At 40.1% G+C, this 23,095-nt stretch overlaps 1 protein-coding gene across 1 annotated transcript; it reads left to right on the top strand.

Annotated features, from left to right (window-relative positions):
- Positions 1 to 531: 531 nt before the first annotated feature.
- Positions 532 to 12,272, top strand: tbx22 (T-box transcription factor 22). The gene is made up of 8 exons (XM_037780694.1): positions 532 to 1,022; positions 2,288 to 2,570; positions 4,170 to 4,271; positions 4,658 to 4,832; positions 7,431 to 7,595; positions 9,818 to 9,882; positions 11,170 to 11,255; positions 11,336 to 12,272. Exons 1-8 carry the CDS (start codon positions 806 to 808, stop codon positions 11,866 to 11,868), a joined length of 1,626 nt encoding a protein of 541 aa, XP_037636622.1. The 5' UTR covers positions 532 to 805; the 3' UTR covers positions 11,869 to 12,272.
- The last annotated feature ends 10,823 nt before the right edge of the window (positions 12,273 to 23,095 follow it).

Genomic DNA, 23,095 nt, shown 5'->3' with positions numbered 1-23,095 from the left:
CAAAATACAAGTATGAACTTGAAAATGAGCATGATATGTCCCCTTTAATACTTCATTTCCAAAGTTTACGGAGCCCTCCTAGACCCCTAGGAGAATTTTTTTATTAATTCGTGCTCTCTAGTTAGTAAAAATGAATTATAAATTATACAACAAATAAAATGTTATAGTTTTAGTCAATTTACAATTTTTTAGTTTTGAGTCATTAATCATGGTCAAATATGTTTTAAAGGTCCCATATTATAAAAAGTGCGATTTTCATGTTTTTTTTATTATAAAGCAGGCTTAAGTCCTCTATAAATACCTGAAGGTATCGGAACGGAGCTAAAACGGAGCGTTTCAGACAGAGGATAAATACAGACATATTCAGGCTGACACCATGAGGAAAATAAAGTGTTTTTTTTAACATTACAGCATGTAAACATGTTCTAGTAGAAACACAAAATACAAGTATGAACCTGAAAATGAGCATGATATGGGACCTTTAAGTCCTGGACAAGTGTTAGGATGTATATTTCTTGCAGCGCTGCAGGCCCATGTGGAGGAATCCTCCCTCTCTGTGACGCGCAGAGAGGAACCAGAGGAACGAGGAAAGGGGAGACACAGAAACGGATGAAGGGGGGAGAAGGGGAAGTATTGTAGAGAGGAAGAGAGAAGAGAGGCGTGCCAATAATCAAGGATTTTGGATGAGGGCGCGCGTCTCGGAGAGGAGAACACATGGGAAGGCACCGGATCAATTACGCACCACGCGTCACAGAGGTGTCTCCACTGCTGCTGCCTGTTTCTACCACGTCCTGTCCTGTCCTGAATGCGCTGGGACACTGAACCTTGTGCGGGACAAAGCCTGAGTTCAGACGGATATAGGACTCGCAGATCTGTCTCCAGGATGCAGGGTCTGAGTTCCCGGGCTCACGCCTTCTCGGTGGAGGCTCTGGTCGGGAAACCCTGCAAGAGGATGAAAGTGTCGGATGGACACGAGTCAAGTTCAGCTGGAGACACCAGCAGAGACACGAGCATCTTCACCGGTGAGGCACAACACAACGACTGATGGATTTTCTCGCGAACACCACATTGCTTTAATACACAGGCATTTTACGCACAAGATGGAACAATAGTTCAAGTTTCAAGTTTATTTGTCATATGCATTTAAAAGTACAGCGTACAGTGAAATGCAATGAAATGCATTTTACCCAGGCTCTCTCTCAGCCCTTAAAATCTATAAATAGTACAATAAAACCCATTGTTTGCAAGTTATTTTGCTTCATCAGACCAATATTTCATTGATTTTATTACATTTTCACAATTCAATTTGTCTTTAAATTTCATCAGCTAAAAAAAACAAAATGATCAAATAAAATTATTTTAGAGGGGGGAAAAAAGTTTTGCAAATATTCTCCATGTCAGTATAGTCAAACTGGAGCAACTTTCATCTCCTTTTTATGAGACTATACAGTAGTTATATCTACAGCTTGACACGAGTCAAGTTCAGCTGGAGAGACGAGCATCTTCACCGGTGAGGCTGAACCGACTGCTGGACACCACATTGCTTTAATACACATGCATTTTACGCACAAGATGGAACAATAAAAACCCATTGTTTGCAAGTTATTTTGCTTCATCAGACCAATATTTCATTTATTTTATTACATTTTCACAATTCAACTTGTCTTTAAATTTTATCAGCTAAAAAACAAAAATGATCAAATAAAATTATTTTAGAGGGGGAAAAGTTTTGCAAATATTCTCCATGTCAGCAGTCAAACTGGAGCAACTTTCAGTTCCATTTTATGAGACTATAAAGTAGTTATATCTACAGCTTCTTTAAATCAAACAAGTTAAAGTTGCAGCTAACAACACTAATATAACCTTGATGCAATATACACCTCAAGTGCAACTACCTTTGTTTACGTTTTATTTATTACATCTACTTTACCTGTTTCACAAGTGCAATTACCTCTGTTTACATTACATCTACTTTATATGTTATACTTCTAGTGTAACACTTCTGTTTATATTTATTTATAACATCTACTTTACCTATTTTATTTACTTTATAACTATGTGTGTTTTTCCTGTTATATGTTTTATCTGCCTCGTTTAGTCTTGTCAAGTATTTGTTTTAAAGCACTGACCAGAAGTAGCAACTGTGAATCTCGTTGTATTTAATACAATTACAATAAAGCATTCTATTCTATTCTATTCTAACTTGTAAATGGTTTTGGAAAAACAAAATGTTATATGCTTCTTTTCTCGACACCTCAACTCATCCCAGTCTTTGCCCCTTTTATAGGCCTGAACGAGTATCCAGTCAGCCAGATGAAGAAAGCAGGTTCAACACGGAGGGAGGCAGAGCTGGATGCTGTTTCCTGTGAGCCAGAGACTCAGACCAGGGTCAGATCAGAGACTGAGGATGCTGGAGAGGCTGAGCCCGGCAGCGGAGAGGAGAGGAAGCCGAAGGAGAGCGCCTGCAGACCGGACAGAGAGGTCCAGGTCCGGGTGGAGCTGCAGGGCTCCGAGCTGTGGAAGAGATTCTACGAGATCGGAACCGAGATGATCATCACCAAAGCTGGCAGGTACAACATCTGGAAACATCTGGATAAGAGAGACAGGTTTTTACAGAGATCTGTTGTAAATATGGAGAGAGCTAATGCTGCTGTAACCCTTTAGGCCTTTAGGCTTTACGCATTGTTTCTATCCTGCAAAACCTTAAAACTCAAACGTACATATAGAATAGAATAGAATAGAAAGCTTTATTGTCATCGTATTAAATACAACGAGATTCATAGTTGCCACTTCTGGTCAGTGCTTTAAAACAAATACTTGAGGAGACTAAACGAGGCAGATAAGACATATAGCAGGTAAAACACATACAGTTATAAAGCAAATAAAACAGGTAAAGTAGATGTAATAAATAAATATAAACAGAAGTGTTACACTAGAAGTATAAAATATTAAAATAGATGTAATGTAAACAAGTAGGGTAGATGTAATAAATAAATAAATGTAAACAAAGATAGTTGCACTTGAGGTGTATATTGCAAGGACTAATAATTGTCAGGTTACTGCTGGATCTGTTCATCATAATATCTATTATTTGGTCTGTATGCACTTTATTATTTTTTAGGATTGGATGAGAATTTGAATTGGGTCCTTTGCTTTTTAAAGAAAAAAATCTCGATACTTTCTAAAACTTTACAAAAGTCACTTTAATCACATGGAATAGGAGCCTTAAACAGGCACGACCTATAAACCTTCTGTTTAAAAAAAAAAAAAAAAAAAAAAAGTCTTTCATTTTCATTTTCAGTATAGTTATAATTACAAGTTAGTTTCCGTGTTCAGGTGTCAGTTATGCATGAAATACAAGCTGGATAGCTTACTATCAGTGATATGATTCATGATATGCTATTTACATGAACTGTTCTGCGGTCACAGGTGCGCGTTTATCAGGTGAAGTCGATCACAAGTGAGCAATTAAATTAAATATAGACTATAAACCAGAAGCTGTACTATGTCCTGCTATTGTAGAAATATACTTATGGTGTCATGGTATATATACGTTTTGTTTAAACTTTATACTTTATTATCCCTAGGGGGAAATTAGCTGATATTTTGGAATATAAAATAAATAGCGCTGTGAGTTAGATTTATAGGTTTTGTTGAATTATTACATTTTGTGGAACTGAATTAAAGTCTATTTTCTGGTCGTTCAGGACAACATTTAAAATAAGACATATTTAATATGCTTCAGGGGTATCGATTACATAATAAAATCTTGTGACACATGGACGTTCTTGGGTAGGAGGTCGAACCTAAAAAATAACTTTCAAATAAATTAATTTGTGTTTTTTTGATAAGTGGCCATGCATGTGCGTCTTTTTTCTTCAGAGATGAGTTATTGGGACATAACTACCTGCTGAAATCTCAGTTCCGTTTATTCTATTAGGGAGAACAGGCGCTATAAATCTTTTCAGTGAAGATGCTCCTCGTGGCCCCTCGAGGACCATGAAACTCTCCTCTGAACTTGAAGGAGAGCTCCTGATCTGTTTCTGTGGTTTAAGGATGTACAAATCCAGGATGGATAAACACACTTTTACCCGTTTTAAGAAACGAGATTTAATAATGAGTCAGATTTGTGATGTGAATGTGCTGCTCTTCTTCTCTCCTCTCGTCAGGAGGATGTTTCCATCTGTGCGCGTCAAAGTGCGCAACCTGGACCCGAGCCAGCAGTACTACATCGCCATGGACGTCATGCCCGTGGATTCAAAGCGCTACAGGTGTGTGTGTGTGTGTGTGTGTGTGTGTGTGTGTGTGTGTGTGCCAGTGGCGGTTTATCTGACAACTTTAGTTACTTTACAGATTCAGATTATTAATACAAAATATAATCACATTACAATCAAATTACACATAACAATCAAATTACCAATATTACTGGGTGAATTCCATATTAAAAACACACAAATATTGACAATTTATATAATTTTTTATTGTTATTATTATTATTAGTAGTAGTAGTAGTAGTAGTAGTAGTAGTAGTAGTAATGTTTTTTTGTGTGTGACTCGGGGAGGCCCTCTATTGGCCGGCCGCCACTGATGTGTGTTAAATTAATAAAAGTCACAGTTTATGTATTGGTTTATTGACTTCCTCCTGGCTGGCCTGCAGGTATGTGTACCACAGCTCTCAGTGGATGGTGGCTGGCAACACGGACCACTCGTGTATCTCTCCACGGCTCTACGTGCACCCGGACTCTCCGTGCGCAGGAGAGACGTGGATGCGTCAGGTGATCAGCTTTGACCGGGTCAAACTCACCAACAACGAGATGGACGACAAGGGACATGTAGGTAACCCATCTGAGCATGCTGCTGCTTCCTCTGTCTCTCTGTAGAAGTATAGACCCACAGGTCAGACATTTCTATTTGTGGATGTAAAAATCATATTATAAGACAAGACATTAAAATTGCTCCTTAACCACGAGAACTCTCTCAAATTAACTACAGTCATACTAAGAAATATATAGAAAATGTTTTTTTTATTTTTTTTATCATATTATAAGACAAGACATTAAAATTGAAAAGAATAATAAACAAGAGTAAGAAATAGAAAATGCATTTCCTGCTGAAAATGGGAATGCTGACAGCTGAAATGTATTGCAAAGCATTGCTGAAAATGCAGAAATGTGAAATGACTTGCCTAAAAATGTTAAAGCTCAAATGCATTGCACTGCTGAAAACCCTAGAAGATGAAATGTACAACTGGCAGAGTTGGAAGCTGATTCAGCAATCCCAGTATTGTTCCTCTAAGGTTTATTCAACTTCTTCAACTATTTCTTCTGTACGTTTTTTGCAGTTTAACTACTCCTGCATACTTTCAGCTACAGAAACCGTTCAACCATCAACATATTCAGCTCTTTAAAGACATTAGTGCTAGGACTTTTCTTGTTTCAACTATTTATACTTTTTAAAATTTTAAGCTTTTTCCACATTTTTTTTACAATGTAACTCAATTGAGAAAATCTTCAAATCGTCTTAAACCTACTCCACTTTGAAATGCTACTGCTTTGTATTTCAGCTCTTAGCTTCTTTAGCTAATGCAGTTCAGATTCCAACTCTGCCAGTTGTCAGTTCATCTTCTAGGGTTGTCTGCATTGCAGTGCAATGCATTTGAGCTTTAACATTTTTAGGCAAGTCATTTCACATTTCTGCATTTTCAGCAATGCTTTGCAATAAATTTCAGCTGTCAGCATTCCCACGCATTTTCAGCAGGAAATGCATTTTCTATTTCTTACTCTTGTTTGTTATTCTTTTCAATTTTAATGTCTTGTCTTATAATATGATTTTTAAAAAAACAAAACATTTCTATATATTTCTTAGTATGACTGTAGTTCATTTGAGAGAGTTCTTGTGGTTAAGGAGCAGCAGAGTCTTTAACTGCTTTGGCAGCTTCAGTGCTGCTTGGATTCATATTGGACCATGTTTGGTGTAATAGTGGACTGGACTGTTCCTCAGGAAGGAAAGCCTGGAGGCCTGTGTGTCTTTTAGGGATAAAGGAAGTGGAAATCCGGTAACTTCCTGTAAAGGTTCAGTGATGTACAGATGTGACAGATGTGGTGACTGGGGAGGCTGTAGGTGGATTTTGACTTGATCCTGGTGTTTATAAAACCACATTGGAATCGGTGTGTTTGGGGAATTCATTATGTGAATGGTATATAGGCCCTATACCATGGAGGAATGTAGAAGCTGTGTTGAAACGGCCTCATAATCCCTGATGATGTTGTGGTCAGTTTGCCACCTTCACTGGAAATCTTTCGCTCATTTTAGGCACGAATAAAGAAGTGTTAATTGTTTTACCTTTTTTAAGATGTTTGGCATTAAATTTGCAAGATTGTGTATTTTAGAAAAAATAATTTTACTCTTGTTAAACCTTATATATATACTGTATATATATTATATTAATGTTTTATTCGGCTCCTCCATTAACACGTAAAAAGGAAAACTTTAGATTTGTAGACTTCAGCACCAAATGCGGTCAAACTGTAAATTTCATGATATAGATTTTACTGTTGCTTTTTATTTAAAAATACTTAACGAAATGTTTAATTTATTTTAAATGAGAATAATAATAAAAAGAATAATAATACACCACAAAAGCTACACAATAAACTGCTAAATTACATTTTCAGAAATAAATCTTAATTAGATGACATTGTTTAAATTTTTAGAGATGTCAAATTGAAATCATGCCAATTTCCATGAAATGGATAGCTAGATTAATATTTGTATGATGCACTAATTTAATGATATCTGATGTTTTGTTAGTTTATTTGTAGAATAGCACATTTTAGCTATCACTATATTAATTTTAATATACCTAACAGTCTTTGAAATATTACTTTGCGTTGGGTTGTGAGATTGTGTTGCCTGTTGGGACATTGTCGTAAATTATATTTTTTTCTATAATTGTATTTCCCTCATACTGTTTATCACCTACTGTAGTGAAATGATTTGCTAATTTCCTACATTTTTAAAATGTTTATAATGAGTAAATTAAATCAGTCAACGACGGAAAAATTAACGGCAATTATTTGAATATTTCCCTTTTATAGAGGTGGTTTAATGGTTTAATTTTTAAAGCCAAACTGCCAAACGTTCTCCGATTCTCTCAACTCTGAGGATCAGTTGCTTCGCTTTTGTCTCATGTGATAGTAAATTAAATATTTTGGGGTTCTGGACAAAAAAAGCAATTTGTTGGCATCTGTTTGAGCTTTAGAGATTGTGATGGAAATGATTCACTAATATGTGATATGTCATACACTAAAAGATTAAACAGTTGATTGAAAAAATAATCTTGAGATGAATTGATAATGAGGTTTAACTTTAGTTGCAGCCCTATATTTTTGTGGCAAAATATAAAGTGTCCTCTTCATCTCTTCTTCCAGGTCATCCTCCAGTCGATGCACAAATACAAGCCACGTGTGCACGTCATCCGGCACGACCCTCGCATGGACCTGTCCCAAATCCAGTCTCTGCCTGCTGAAGGAGTCCACAGCTTCTCCTTCCCAGAGACGGAGTTCACCACAGTCACAGCCTACCAGAACCAACAGGTATCTCTCACTGGAACTGGCTCATCACATACAGTGGGGGAGAGTGGGGTCGGTTGGGACACATCTGCATCGAAACTAAATAACCTTCCATTACTCACAGACTACTTGATCAGTAATGAAAATAATTTGATCCCTGAACAGATACGGAAATTTGTTAAATATACAAGGAGTGCATTTTCCCAAAATTCTGTCTCCCCGGGCCGGTTGGGATGCCTTGTACTGGGCTACAAAAAATATAATTTATATTGAAAAAAAATTTGAACACCTTATATTTATAATGTCACTTGTTCACACATTTCTTTGAGAAAAAAGAAAATATTTGTTAAATTATTCTATTTTCATAAATGATTGAGATATGGAATTTGGCAAAAAGGGTTTCTGACTGGCTGCCACTTGGGTAAACATTCACCCAGAGACTTCACACTGGGTCTTATTCAATTAGGAAAAGCATTTGTCTTGTTTTTGTTGAATTGGAACAAAGTATGAACTATAATCAATACTGTCTCGACCGCCCCAGGGAGAGTAGACACACTTTAGATTCCTGTGCTAGCTAGCTGACTAACATCAACTGATAGGCCAGAAAATAAGCTTTCCAACAATATGTTTTTGTATGTGGCAAATTAATCGCACATTTTTTATCTGTTCAAAATGTACCTTAAGGGAGATTTGTCAAGTATTTAATACTCTTATCAACATGGGAGTGGGCAAATATGCTTGCTTTATGCAAATGTATGTATAGATTTAGTATTGGAAATCAATTAAAAACACAAAACAATGACAAATATTGTCCAGAAACCCTCACAGGTACTGCATTTAGCATAAAGAATATGCTCAAATCTGCCCAACAGGCAACAACAGCTGTCAGTGTGTCAGTCTTCTGACTTGATTATGACTTGCCCCAAACTGCATGTGATTATCATAAAGTGGGCATGTCTGTAAAGGGGAGACTCGTGGGTACCCATAGAACCCATTTTCATTCACATATCTTGAGGTCAGAGGTCAAGGGACCTGGTGAAAATGTCCATGCCAGTTAATCCTCACCAAAATGTAGCGTAAGTTTGGAACGTTATTTAGCCTCCTTGTTGACGTCCTAGTATGACATGGTTGGTACCAATGGATTCCTTAGGTTTTTTTCAGTTTCACATGATGCCAGTATCTTCACTCTAGTTTTAAAATTGAGCCCGCTACAACCTAAAAATTGCAAGTTGTGTTAATGCGTTAAAGAAATTAGTGGCATTAATTTGACAGCCCTAGGCATAACTAAAAACAGTATGGTAGAAGAAAAATAACAGGAGACAAACATTTACTTCCTTGCTGTATATTTCAAAACTGATGTGAGGAATAGTCAGAAGGTCTCCACTTTGAGGTTGAAAGTGAAGAAGGTGTGGCTGCGTAGGCATAGTTGCTTTTTATCTTGCTAAAAAGGCACTGTCACAACCGACCCTGTTCTCCCCTTCTTTATAACATAATCACAAATAATGGATTTGATCGTCTGTTGAAACACAGAAGAACGCGATATATTCAAATGTTTGCTGTTTAAACAACAGAATTTTTGTTTCTGCTACATATCTGATGTTGTATATTTACATACTACATCCTTGCGGCAGAAATATTAAGAAAGCACATATCAAGTCTTTTCATGCACACAGTTGCTATAATCCTCCTCCGTGATCCAATCAAACATCATGGAGGTGATGAGGCCCACTTCTCTGTGCTCTCAGCAAAATCATAAATTACAGTGTCCTGATTTCCAGTTGCTCAGAGCTGTTGTGTGTGTGTGTGTGTGTGTGTGTGTGTGTGTGAGTGTGTGTGCGTGTGTGTGCGTGTGTGTGTGTGTGTGTGTGCGTGCGTGCATGTGTGTGTGTGTGTGTTGCTGACCCCTCCGTTGGCTCCAGCTCCTCCAGTAACAGAGGCGTCGCCAGCTCTTTTCATCAGGGCTCATTTTTACGATCAGCGAACGTATTATTACAGAAACTCAATAACGAGGTTTGACTGGGCCAACTGCTGGAGTCCGCAGCCCCATTAAAGCACCAAATAAAACTGTACGACCTCCAGGAGCCCTGTTTGACATGGCTGCTCGCCCTGGGTGCTGCTGGGAGATGCAGTTCCCCCGAGGCGAGAGCTCTGCCACTCTCCGCGCCGCTGTAAAGCTGAGCTCATTGTTAGCTTAACACGTCAGCGTCCACTCTAACGCGTGTCTGTTCTCTCCTCTCCCGGGCTAGATCACAAAACTGAAGATCGACAGAAACCCGTTCGCCAAGGGCTTCAGAGATCCAGGACGGAACAGGTACGGCAAAATCTCACCAAACATCAACACTTGTTTTAGCTTTAGAGAGTGCTCCGCTAAAGCAGTGATTCTCAAAGTGGGGTCCGGGGACCCCCAGGGGTCCATGGCACTCTGCCAATGGGTCCATGAATAGTTTTCAGATTCATTCGTTTAAATTATCAGGATATCATTTTCTCAACGACTAATATTTGGATTTTTAAATCTACAGTATAATCAGCCCAGTCGCCAGGAAAAAATGTTGGCATTGTATGTTTCTGCAAACCCCGGTTACGTGAATGTGGACGTTTTTGCATTTGGTCAGAGCGAGTGACGTAGTATATCGAGCAACAGTTATTGACAGTTACGTGGTATGTTTTACGTGACGCTGTTTTACGTTTCGCTGTTTTACGTTTCGCTGTTTTACGTTTCGCTGTTTTACGTAACGCTGTTTTACGGAACGCTGTTTTACGTAACGCTGTTTTACGTAACGCTGTTTTACGTAACGCTGTTTTACGGAACGCTGTTTTACGGAACGCTGTTTTACGAAACGCTATTACGCTTGTTGCGTAAGATTGTTACACTTATTATTTAATGTCAGGATAGAAAGCCCGATCAGGGCGTTTGTTGTTTATTTAATTCAGTTACGTTACATTGGTACATTATTATTTTAACACAAACCATGATGTTTTTTCTAACCTTAAACAAGTAGTTTTGTTGCCTAAACCTAACCAATCGTTTCAACCACGTGGCATTGTGCGTTTCTGCAAGTGTGATACAAGGCTGATATGAAACATATTTATGAAACTTCTTTTTAATTCAGAAAGTCGACATTCAACATTTCCCGTGGTTTGCAGAAGTGCCAACTTTCTGAGTGGGTTGGAATAATAGATCATAGATTACATTTTAATCTAACAAATCTATAACTATTAGAATCTGCAAATATGTTTAATATATCTTTAATCTCTTTGTAATACATTTCTCTTGTGTTGCTCTTTCACATAACTAAGACTATAGAAGTGCAAAAATTGGCTACCTCAATTATTCCAAGGGACATACATGAGAGGGTCCCCAATATATTCTCTATCTCGTAAGGGGTCCTTGCCTGTGAAAAAAATGAGAACCTCTGCACTAAAGGACCCGAGAGGGATTTAAAGGTTCAACCACTGACATTTGACACCACATAAAACCTTCAAATGAAGTTGAAATGTGCAGTGCAGAATTTCACACCTCTCCGAACTAATATTTAAATACCTGGAATAACATTTTTCAGTGCTTTTACAGTATATGTGTGTGTGTTTGTGTGTGTAGGGGAGTGTTGGATGGCTTGTTGGAGTCGTATCCCTGGAGAGGCCCTCTCAGCTTAGACTTCAAGCCGTTCGCCATACAGCTCCAAGGTATATACAGCTCCTATTACTCCTCTGCTCCAGTTTTTGTCTTTGTGAATCAAGATTCTGACGGGTTTCTTTCTCGACAGGGAGCTCGGGGTCGCCAACCGGCAGCGTGAAGACTCTTCTCCCCCTCTCCTCTTCTTCATCCCTTCACCCGCTCTCCGCGCTCTCCTGCCAGGACGCCGCCCTCCACACCCTCGCTCTCCCTTTCTACGGCAAGGCCTCCTCCTCCCCCGCCTCCCTGCTGCCCAGCAGGGCCTTCTCCTCCCTGGGAGCGGACAGACTGAGAGGCCTGCCCCCGCTGTCTCCGCTGACAGACTTCCCGCTCCTCTCGGCGCTGCAGGCGAAGAAGCCCCCCCACTGCAGGGACCCGTGTCTTCACGGGTCTCCGGGGAGCTCCCCGTGCCTCTTCCCCCTCCACGGCCCCCTCGGCCCTCAGGGGCCCTCTCTGCTCCCTCATCTCTCTGACACTGCGGGCCCCTACTGTCTTTACCGCTACAGCTTCCCCCTGAGCCCCCAACTCACAGCCTTTTCCCGGCACGCCAAACTAGCCGAAAGCGCCACAGACTGTCTGCTGCGCCAGTCTCCGTGGCACCCAACCACCAACCACTGCCTCTGACAGCTGGACCGCACTTTTAGGGCTCCGGCCCATTGAGTGTAACGAGCCAAAGCTTATTGCGACGAAACAGAGAAGGCTGATTCTCTATCCGACCCAAAGGAGCAATAAACTGCAGCAGCTGGGACGTTTTCGTACAGTGTTGGATCTACCAGCACAAAAACTGATCCTGAACCAGATCACGAGCTGCTGCTCTTCACTGTGCACACTCAACTAAAGCCCAACATCCGAGGGAACTGAAATGTAGACAGGATGTAGATCTTTATTTGGGAAAGAAAGCACAGTTTCTTTACCGCAGTACCGCTGTAATGGTGTTACCAAAGAGCATCAGCAATAGGACCTGAGGTATGTAATATCAATATTAATGAATGACTGTTAAACTGACCATAAGTGCCTATTAAAGTATTTTTTCATATTTTTTGCTCAGATCACACGCCAGCATTCAAAATGTTCTTTTTCTGTACATACACAAAGTAAAAAGAGGAAGCTTTTTGATGTTTTCCAACATGAATATACAGCGTATTTCAAAGTAAAACAGAAACACGTGCTGTTGTGCAACAGGGATAAGAAAGATTTTGAATAAGAAATGATGCAAAAATCTCCTTCAGTGAAAACAAAGCATGTTTTGTGTTTTTCGAGCTCTAAACTGCAGCTGAATCTCCGTGTCAGGCTCGGCCACCCCTGACTAATAACATGAGCTCATCAGGTCTCTCTGTGATTTTAGGGGAAGAACAACTGCTGCCAGGTTTCAGCCGGCATTTTCCAATCCTGTACTTTATTACCAATAACAGGACTAATCAGAGACGCATGGAGGTGAAAGGGTCACTCTATATGGAGGCCTTTATTAGGCACAGCACGGGCTACAACAAGGCTGGAAGGAGGCTCCTTGCAGCCGTGTCATCATAATTGTAATCACGGTGGTAACATTGTTCCAGGATCAACAGTAAATCAATACTGCTGCTGTGTGAAGACATGTGGAAGGCTTTCAGAAAAGTGACTTCTAGTGAGGAGCAGAGAATGAAACCCTACTGCGGGCCAACATAATGCTGTGTTTTTTTTTGTCCATACCAAAGGGGGGCACGCCCGTTCAGCCGCTGATGTGATAATTCCTGCCTTCAGCTCAGACTCAAAACCCTGCACCATCCCTCCCTCAATCCCTCCCTCCCTCCCCCTCTCCGCAGAGCAGCGGTTTAGGCAAAGCGGGGGGAAATGGCCTGTTTCCCGACAAACGGTCATAACCAAACAGCAATTTACTTGTCATGGCCGAGCATGGCAGTGTGAGCTAATGCGCGCTGGACGTGGAAATAGCAGGAAGGAGTTAATTGAGGAACTCAAGTCAGGGGATGGCCCCGTGTTTCAGCGAGCGGTCAGGTGCGCTGCTATCAAACAGCCTGCCCTTTGTCTGCAGACGGACATAATCTGTGCTGGTTATTTGATACTGTCTGTCATTTCCATGTTTTGCTACGTGGGACAATCATTTTAAACTCCCAACTAATTCCTGATCTTTTAATTAGACTAATTGCTTTCATACCAGGAGAGCTGAACTCTGCACCTGCTGTTCTCCAATAGAGCAACACAGAAACCCAAATTACATAGAATAAGATGTGAGCACCTGTCATTACTAGTGTATAAATACTACTATGCTATGTTGCAAGAATAACGTAAAGTTTGGAAGATTAGCTTTTGATAGATAGATAGATAGAAAGCTTTATTGTCATCATATTAAATACAACGAGATTCACAGTTACCACTTCTGGTCAATGCTTTAAAACAAATACTTGACAAGACTAAACGAGGCAGATAAAACATATAACATGTAAAACACACACAGTTATAAAGCAAATAAAACAGTTAAAGTAGATGTAATAAATACATATAAACAGAAGTGTTACACTAGAGGTATAAAATATAAAAATAGATGTAATGTAAACAGAGGTAATTGCACTTGTAAAATAGGTAGGGTAGATGTAATAAATAAAATGTAAACAAAGGTAGTTGCACTTGCACAATCAAATGTATAGTGCACACACATTGATAAGTGCACATGCAAACATTTTGCATAGCCTACAAATGGTGCTTGTCGCACTCAGCTTACAACAGCATTTTTAGTAAAAGAAATAGTTTGACATTATGGGAAAAAGCTTCTTCACGTTGAGAGTTTAGAGAAGATCGACACTCCCGGGCCTGTAATATGAAGCTACAGCCGGTTAGCTTAGCTTAGCACAAAGACAGGGAAACTAGCCTGGCTCTGCTGGTCCGTTTGTGCTTTTGCTGGACAGAACCAGGCTAGCTGTTTCCCCTGTTTCCAATTTTTATGCTAAGCTAAGCAAACCGGCTGCTGGCCGTAGTTAAGCTACATCCTGTTACGTTAGCTTAGCTTAGCATAAAGCCTGGATGTGGGGAAACTAGCCTGGCTCTGCTGGGCTGTTTGTGCTTTTGTTGAACAAAGCAAAGCTAGTTGTTTCCCCTGGTTGGGCTACATGTTTTTTATGCTAAGCTAAGCTAACCGACTCATGGCTGCATCTTAATATTTCACAATCAGGAAAGAGAGTATCAATCTTCTCCCCCAACTCTTGGCAAGAAACGAGTATGAAAGTTTATTTCGCAAACTATTCCTTTAAATGAGTTGTATTTTGTGATTAATTTTGTATATGTTAAATATATTTATTGCATTATAAGCTTATATATATTTAATACTGGTCTTTCTTGTCTTAACAAACGTCGTCTCTCTTTTAGAACTTGTTAAACTCCGACGTTGGTTGACAACCAACTGTTGAGTTAACCTGTTATCAGCCTGTCGATCACTAACCACGCCGTTCGTCCCCCCCACGTTGTCAATTTGCTTGATAATGTGTCAACATAATCCTCTTGAAGGTGGTGGCAGAAATAACATGGAAACTGCGCTGATTCAGCTTTGCAATAATAACACAAAGACGGACGTCTCTCCGGGCCGCTCCGCGGTGATTGACAGGCCGTAAAGGCAGAGAAATCTGACCCTGGAGTCATTTGTTTCCAATCATGTGAAATGACATCCTGAAACAGGAGAGAAGCTCGGCGGAGAGTCGGGACGTGTAAATATACTCTGCCTTCATTAGATTAACATACACGGCACACACACACATCAGTTATCTCCTAATAATAGCTGCCATACACTCGCTCAGATACACACACACACACACACTTTTGTTTGCCCGTTCAGCTTCGTGCCCTGCAGCCTCGCTCGTATTTGGCTCTGCGAGGTCTCTTTCGAAGGTTTACACTGGACGCTATTTTCTCTGCAAACTCAATAAAAGCTGGTTATTTATCAGGTCAGATTATGAGACGGGAACTGAGCTCAGCTATAAAGTTGAAAGTGAAACCAGCTGTGGCTGAAATTGAATTACACAGAGTGAGTAATGTGAAAAGCAAGGGCAGTTTAACAGTGATTAAGCGCTCTTCTACTGCGCTATCAAGCAGGCGTACGCTGCCCAGTCAAACTCTGCCTCCTGGACAGTGAAACTCTCCTCTCCTCTCCTCTCCTCTCCTCTCCTCTCCTCTCATCACTGTTTGCCTTTTATCTCAAACACATCCTCTACTGGAAACATCAACAAGTTCATTTTAAATCTGGGCCAGGACTGTGAGATCCTCTGTTGTGATCAGAAGTCTGGCAGCATTAGATCCCAGGAGTGCGGACAGAACCAGGAACCTCCGTGTATTTGCATGTTTCCTTATATAAGATAAGATAAGATAAGATATTCCTTTATTAGTCCCGTAGTGGAGAAATTTGCTGTATATGTGTGTATGTTATGTATACTGCTTGCATTATGGCCTCGAGTGTGTGCAGACACGGGGTCAGCAGGGCTCTGCATAGGCATGTGCTCCCTGACAGGCCCCTGTCTTACAGGAGCAGAGGTTAGATGAGTGGAGGACAAACTGCTTTAACATGTGGCCTGGCACCTGGCCTGCATGTTGTGTGTGTGTTCTGGGGTTTCCTCCGAGCGCTCCATCTGGGCCTCACACCCGTGCCATTCATCAGAGAACGTGTTAATGACCTGAACAGCTCCTGCACTTTCACTCACGCCTCACCTCTCTGTTTTCACCTCTCCTCCCACGTTTCTGTGAAGTAAACATACTGCTACTTTGGAGGTTTTTCAATGCTATGATACTTTATATTTCTACTTCACTACATTTAAGAGGGAATATTGCACTTTTTTACTACATTTATCTCACAGCTATTGTTATTTTCATGATTGGTTTAAATATGATGCACTGGTTTAAAATTAAACCTACCAAACGTATTGTTAGAAAGTGTTTCATGTTTGCCATAACCCTGATGAGCTCTGAGAGGAGCCACAGGCTCACCTGTGCTGTTTAGAGGCAACTAAGGACAGGTGAGCTCAATCTGCACACAATCAGTGCCCCTATAACTAGGAAGGGAGACCATTCCTCTGTTTGCCCTGCTGCTACCAGCCAGACCTGTTCTCCTGTCTTCATCAAGTGCATCTAAAATACACCATTTGATGATATTACAGGGGAAGTCCATCTTAAATATAGTGTTCCTTTTTTTGGTTGAAATGTCTGGCTCTCTATCTCTAATTCTTGTTACCTCATGTTCGGTACTTGAGTGTCCCCAGACTCCAGCCCCTTGCCTATCAGGTCACCTGAACATGTAAAACAGTGAAAATGAGATCCACATCAACCAACTACAATGGCATCTGTAAGATTTCACAGACCGGAGGAAAACAAACAATCAGAGCCGAGCTGGAGCCTGACGTCTCTGAGCAGCTGTCAATCACTTGCAAACTCCGATCAAATAGTCAAACTGGGCAGCGCTGATCAAATATGAATCAATATTCTGTTACTGTCATGCCTATTTCTCACCTGAAATGTTGTCAGAAACATCTTATAGTGTACTGTTTAGCTGTAAAATAAGAAAGTTTGTGACCCGACCGCCATGTTGAGATCATTTGAGGAAATACCAAGCACCGGCCACCAGTCGGAGCGCAGCCAATAGGAACGCTCTCTCTGAAATGACCTGTGATTGGCCAAAGTCTCCCGTCACGGGCTAGATATTCCAAAGCCTGAAAACAGAGCCATGAGGAGGTACAGAAGTCTAGTTTTCTCTCAGAAAACTTGATTTACAATATGCTGAAAGGTTATTATGGAGTTTTTGCCCAATGATGCTAAAAATATTCTACCTACTGAACTTTAATGCATTAATAATGAAGATCCAATATTATATTAATATAACAAAGACAAGGGGCCCTCTGCATACTGAGTAGATTTTTTAGATCATCCAAAGGGGTTTTTAAATGGTGTATTTAGCTTAAGATGTTGGAGAATATTTACAATTCATAAAGGGACATTTTCAGTTTTTCTGAAAAATTCTAAAATGCCAAATTTCTAAAAAAATTTTGATCATTATGGTACATTTTGATTTGAATACAGTGGAACTTTTACTTACATTACCCTACATCATCAGTGCAGGACCTTTTACTTGTGGTGGAGTATTTCTATATTGTGGTATTGCTACTTTAACTTAAAGGAACAATATGTAGTAGTGACAACTAGCGTTTAAAATGGGTAGCAGCAGACCAAATCAGCTCCTGATAACAGTTTGTGCAAATTTTCGCAATTTGAAGGTTACCTTTTAGACACGACCGCGTTAGCCTCTGGCCAGCAGTAGTTAGAATCACGTCACCGGCTGTGTGTCTCAAGTACTCGCTGCCTTGATAACCCAGCTGCACATGGACCAGAGAGAGATGTGCCGAGGCTTTTCAGCTCGGCTAGAATATAATGTTACTTTAATGTTATTAAACATTATCTCTGTTGATCTAGTTCGTTAGCTTGCTTCCATGGCTGCAGAAGGCTGTTGTTGCATGACACTTTATTTCATAATGTACGTGGCAACGGGTTGTCGAAATGGGCAGTGGACGGGATCACACCGGCCAAAACAAAAACAGACGTTCAGGACCGAAATGGAAATTTCAAAGGAGAACATACTGGCTTTAGCATTGTTGTCGAAGCCAGTATTTCAATTCACTTTCCTTAATCTTGGATGACATATGATGGTCATTTTATGATTTATTACAGTAAATATATTAAATATGGGTCCTTTAAGTAAATGATTGCAATACTATAACAAAATACAGCTATAGTTACTTGTTATTTTGCAGATTGAGTTTTTTAAGCAAATAATGAACATTTAATATCTGAGGCGTTGTTACACAATAAATAAAATTACCAAACATTATATAAAAGATTTAAAATAAGCTACTTCAACTAGCTACAACTTTAAAATGCTATTTACATGTTGATCCCATACATCTGTAATAATAATATATACTAATATAACAATGACAGATGTAATTTTGCCTGCATAGTTTTAGTTTTGATGGGTCAATTTTTCCTGATAATACTGACACACTCTTGCTTATATTGGAGTATTACATATATATATATATATACGGGTATATACTGTATATTAAGGCTGTCAAAGTTAACGCAAATTTGTTTTAACGCCACTAATTTCTTTAACGCATTAACGCAACTTGGGATTTTTAGGTTGTAACAGGATCAGTTTTAAAGCTAGAGTGAACAGAGTTCTAAATACCGCTCCAATGTTAGGCTGAATTTTGACGAGGAAAAACTGGCATGGCCATTTTCAAAGGGCTCCCTTGACCTCTGACCTCAAGATATGTGAATGAAAATGGGCTCTATGGGTACCCACGAGTCTCCCCTTTACAGACATGCCCACTTTATGATAATCACATGCAGTTTGGGGCAAGTCATAGTCAAGTCAGCACACTGACACACTGACAGCTGTTGGGCTGCAGTTTGCCATGTTATGATTTGAGCATATTTTTTATGCTAAATGTAGTACCTGTGAGGGTTTCTGGACAATATTTGTCATTGTTTTGTGTTATTAATTGATTTCCAATAATAAATATATACATTTGCATAAAGCAGCATATTTGCCCACTCCCATGTTGATAAGAGGATTAAATACTTGACAAATCTCACTTTAAGGAACATTTTGAACAGATAAAAAAAAGTGTGATTCATTTGCGATTAATCACAATTAAATATATTAATCGATTGACAGCCCTAATATATATACATATGCTAAACCCACCATAAATTTAACTTTATATCAGCCACAGTCACATGAATGATCATGTCTTACCACGGCCTTTTAATAATAGGCTAATTCAGTTTCTTCAACACCTCTTATTCAGACATTTCTTTGTCATCAATGGAACTGTGTGTGTGTGTGTGTGTGTGTGTGTGTGTGTGTGTGTGTTTGTGTGTGCAGGGTGGCTGGAAAAGGGCTGTCAGCACTCAGCTTATGACCAACAAACACAACGCACACTTTGACCCTAGCTGTCCATCACACGGGGCCGTCCCTCCCCCTATAAGAGTGTGTGCTAATTCCTTCCAGTCTGATGGACCTGAGGGGAATTCTACAGGTGCATGTGTGTGTGTGTGTGTGTGTGTGTGAGAGAGAGAGAGAGAGAGAGAGAGAGAGACAGAGAGAGAGAGACAGAGTGAGAAGCACTCTCTGGCATTGATTTTATTTAATATGGAGCTATAAATCAACCCTTTTGGAACAAGAGATGTGAGATATTCTTTTTCTCTTTGCCCATATCTCTGACAGAGGGATAGATCGTTCATACCTCTTTTTGCTTCCTGTGTATGACAGGTTATCACTCCTGGGACAGATACAGAGAGAGGGAGAGGGGAAAACAAGGAGAGAGATGGAGAGTGATTGAGTGAGAATGATGCTCCGTGGCTGATGTATCGGATGGCAGATGAGGGGCTGGGGTGAGGGTACGGGGCGGAGAGGAGAGAGTGATTTAACGTCGACCTGCACTCTCTTCTCCTCTTATCCCTGCCCCGCTTCTTTCATGTCTCAGCCCAGGGTCGACCCGCCTGCTGCCCCAGATGGTGCTGTCTGTCTGGGCTGCCCTCTACAGGATGTGCCCCCCTCACCCCCACGACTACAGACCTATACTCGCTTAATTGATTTCAGGGGGGAAGGCCCTCTTTCTCTTCTGTTTCACACACACACACTCACACACACACACTGCTTGCCAACAGCTAGTACCCTCAGTACACACACACATACACGCGGCTGGCGCTGTGCGCTGTCAACGCTAATTCAATTTGAGACGCGGGAGTGTGACTAACAGCAGACCTGCAGAGTGTTTTACCATATGCACCACACACACTCCTAACAGATCACTCCACACACACACCAACACACACACACACACACACACACACACACACACACATATCACTCTGTCATATCCACTGGTATAATAATAATAATAAAAATGTAATTCCAGATCCTATTAATAGATCTCCTCTCTTCATGTTTCTCTCATTATTAGGAGACAGCCATCTTCTCAACAACTTACAGAGTAACACCTTATTAACCCATTACCAACTTCACTGCCCAACCCAGAATCAATTTACACAACCAGCCAAGTGAGACGCGCTGTAGTTACAGCATGTTGATAACTAGGTGAAAGTTTGTAGGTCACAACAAGAGAGTAAATACAACCACGAATGACTTAACTGGGATCATTTCTCATTTGAATAGCATTTTAACAAGCTGTATACTTTTTCCAAGGAAAAATAAAACAAGATGTCATGTGTTAAAGATGTTAAAGATATATGAAATACTTCATTGTTTTGAAGAAGTACCCAATAATCATAAAGAATACCCAGAAACATGCAATATAGCCTATAAAGAAGTGATGCTTTGAGTTCTGAAATTATGTTACTTCCTGTTGACCATGTGACTTAATATCCCACATTTTAAGAGGGGGGATAGGGTAACAGGACTGGGTGAAAACCTGGGGACACGACTAAATAGTGTATTTTAACTATCATATTATGAATTTCCGATGAGAAGATGTATTTGTTTGTCTAAATTGGATATCGAGTCACACAATAATAAAAAAAAAAAAAAAATTTGAAGTATTCTTTATATATTCATTATATTTCATGGTGAAGTGTTGGAGAGTGGGGACGGGTTAAAATCCTATTTTTTCAGTGCTCTAGTTTTTATTAAAGTTTTACATGATCTATCTTCATATTGCAATTAGGACAAAGTGCAGGACATTTTGCTTGATAATACAATGTATTATAAAGATGCTTTTTATTTATATTTATGCATGTAATGTCATGGGGACAGAAAAGGCACTGATTCAGAGGAATGGCCCACGACAGTCCATCCAGTAGTTTTGTTTTAGCTGTGCTCCTAGCTTGGCTATAGCGATCCAAACCAGAAAAAAAGAAAAGTCATGACATGTTTTTACGGTTTTGGAGCACATGGGTTAAATGAGAACTCTTATTTGTACGATTTGCCTGAGGCAACAGTTGCCTATGCGAGGTGATGAACTATAATGTAATAATGAAGCATGGCACACATTCCTCACTGCACTCGTGTGTAGACACAGAGACTGGCAGACAGCCTGAATAAAGAGCGAAAGACAGGGCTGCATGTCCATGTTCACGGCTTGTTTGACTGTAAGAGATATCAGGGGATTGGGGGGGATGACGGGGTGATGTGAGGGTCAAGAAGAGGGGCGGCAGGATCAGGTGTGTGTTTGTGTGTGACAGAGGTTGCGATGGTGTGAGCAGGAGATTGGTTAAATCTTAATGAAGCGTGCTCTGGAGAGCAGGGATGGATAGGGCCAGCTGTGTGTATAGCGCGTGTGTGTGCACGAGACAGTAAAACTGATTAAAAGCAGCGTTAACACATCTGACAGGAAGCGATGGTCAAGAGGTGAGTGGAAACTGGGGAAAGCCTCGAGCTGGAACGATTAGACACACACACTCCGCAGCAGCAGCAGATGGAAGCTGGGGAAAGCCCTGGGCAGCAGCGATTGGTCACACATGCCCATCGATATCCGAGTAGAACCAATCAGCTCGGCTTCCTGTGTTTGACCTGACCCTTCATGGATGGAAATTGAATATTTCAAACGGGAGGCTGAGGAGGAGAAAGAAGACGAAGGAGAAGAAAAGAGTCTGTGTGTGCTACCTCTTTGTATGAAACGTTTCCGTCTCAAAACGCCACCTTAAATAGGTGATGAGTCTTTTTACTGTCTTCACTCAACACTGATGATACACTATAACAGGAAGGGGTTGAATTGAGATCATAAAAGAACTTTAAAGAATATAAAACAAGCAATATGCACACATTCCTGTGTATTATACTATAAAATTCTTATTCCGAGTGTTAATTTGATTTTCTCTTCTTAAGAGCTCTATCAGTTTAAACCTATGATATACTGTATAGGCCTACTATAAATATGCAGCATCAAGATTTCTGTGAATTTTAAGTCCACATAAGGACATCTGGTGTATTTTGGAGGTCAGTAATTAAAGAAATCTTAATAATTGAGAAACTGAGGAAGTTTCCTGGAAAGAACTATGTCATTTGGTACTAATTACAGGGAAACTTTTGATTTTCTCCATTTAAACGCAGGCAGGGCTGCAACTTATGATTATTTTCATTATCGATAAATCCGCTGAATATTTTTTAGAAATTCATTTAACAGTTATACATGACAAATAAAAGTTGTCTCATGTGAGAAGATGGAAACAAAAAAAAAGTTTTTCTTTAATTTTGATCAGAATTTTTTTTTTTTTACTTTAAAAAAAAAACAATTCTGATCAATTATCAAAACTGTTGCCAGTGACTCGACTAATTTATTTAAGTGAATAGTCATTCGTTACACAGTTATTATTGGAAACTTTATACTTAATGTAAAACATGTTTAATTGTGTGCTTGCTTGCAGAAAACTTTCACATTTTTGCACGTCTGGCTGACGGTACGCTGACTAAAGTTATGCATCATGGTGAACAGTCTCTATTTTCCAGTAAATATCACATCACAGTTGTTTCTAGAAAACCTCTTGGAAATTTATCAGACCTGTAAAATAGATTTTTAGTCTCCAGATAAAAGTCTGGCCTTTAGCAACATGTATCTCTTCCTGCTGAATCCCAGCTCCTGACTAACTGTCTGGACATACCGTTTCATTTCCTGTGTGTGAATCATGCAGTAGTCTGACTGATCCCCCATGTTGCAATTAGAGCCTTTTCAGCGAGCCAGCGTGTGTGTGGCTCTGAACAGCCTCCCCCCCCCCCCCCCATAGTGCTGAACCAGACAGGTCGGCCACGGGGACGGGACCACCGCCGGCCCACCGGATCACTGCCTGTCAGCAAGTACCACTC

Source organism: Sebastes umbrosus, chromosome 9 (assembly GCF_015220745.1).
Source record: "Sebastes umbrosus isolate fSebUmb1 chromosome 9, fSebUmb1.pri, whole genome shotgun sequence".
NCBI classification, from domain to species: Eukaryota; Metazoa; Chordata; class Actinopteri; order Perciformes; family Sebastidae; genus Sebastes; species Sebastes umbrosus.
Note: the sequence above shows the minus strand (reverse complement) of the source record. Positions and strands in the feature narration are given on the sequence as shown.

Coding starts and splice junctions, on each gene's coding strand:
- tbx22 (XM_037780694.1), top strand. CDS start 806: ATGCGCTGGGACACTGAACCTTGTGCGGGACAAAGCCTGAGTTCAGAC. Junction 1,023..2,287: donor AGACACGAGCATCTTCACCG/GTGAGGCACAAC, acceptor CCCCTTTTATAG/GCCTGAACGAGTATCCAGTC. Junction 11,256..11,335: donor GTTCGCCATACAGCTCCAAG/GTATATACAGCT, acceptor CTTTCTCGACAG/GGAGCTCGGGGTCGCCAACC.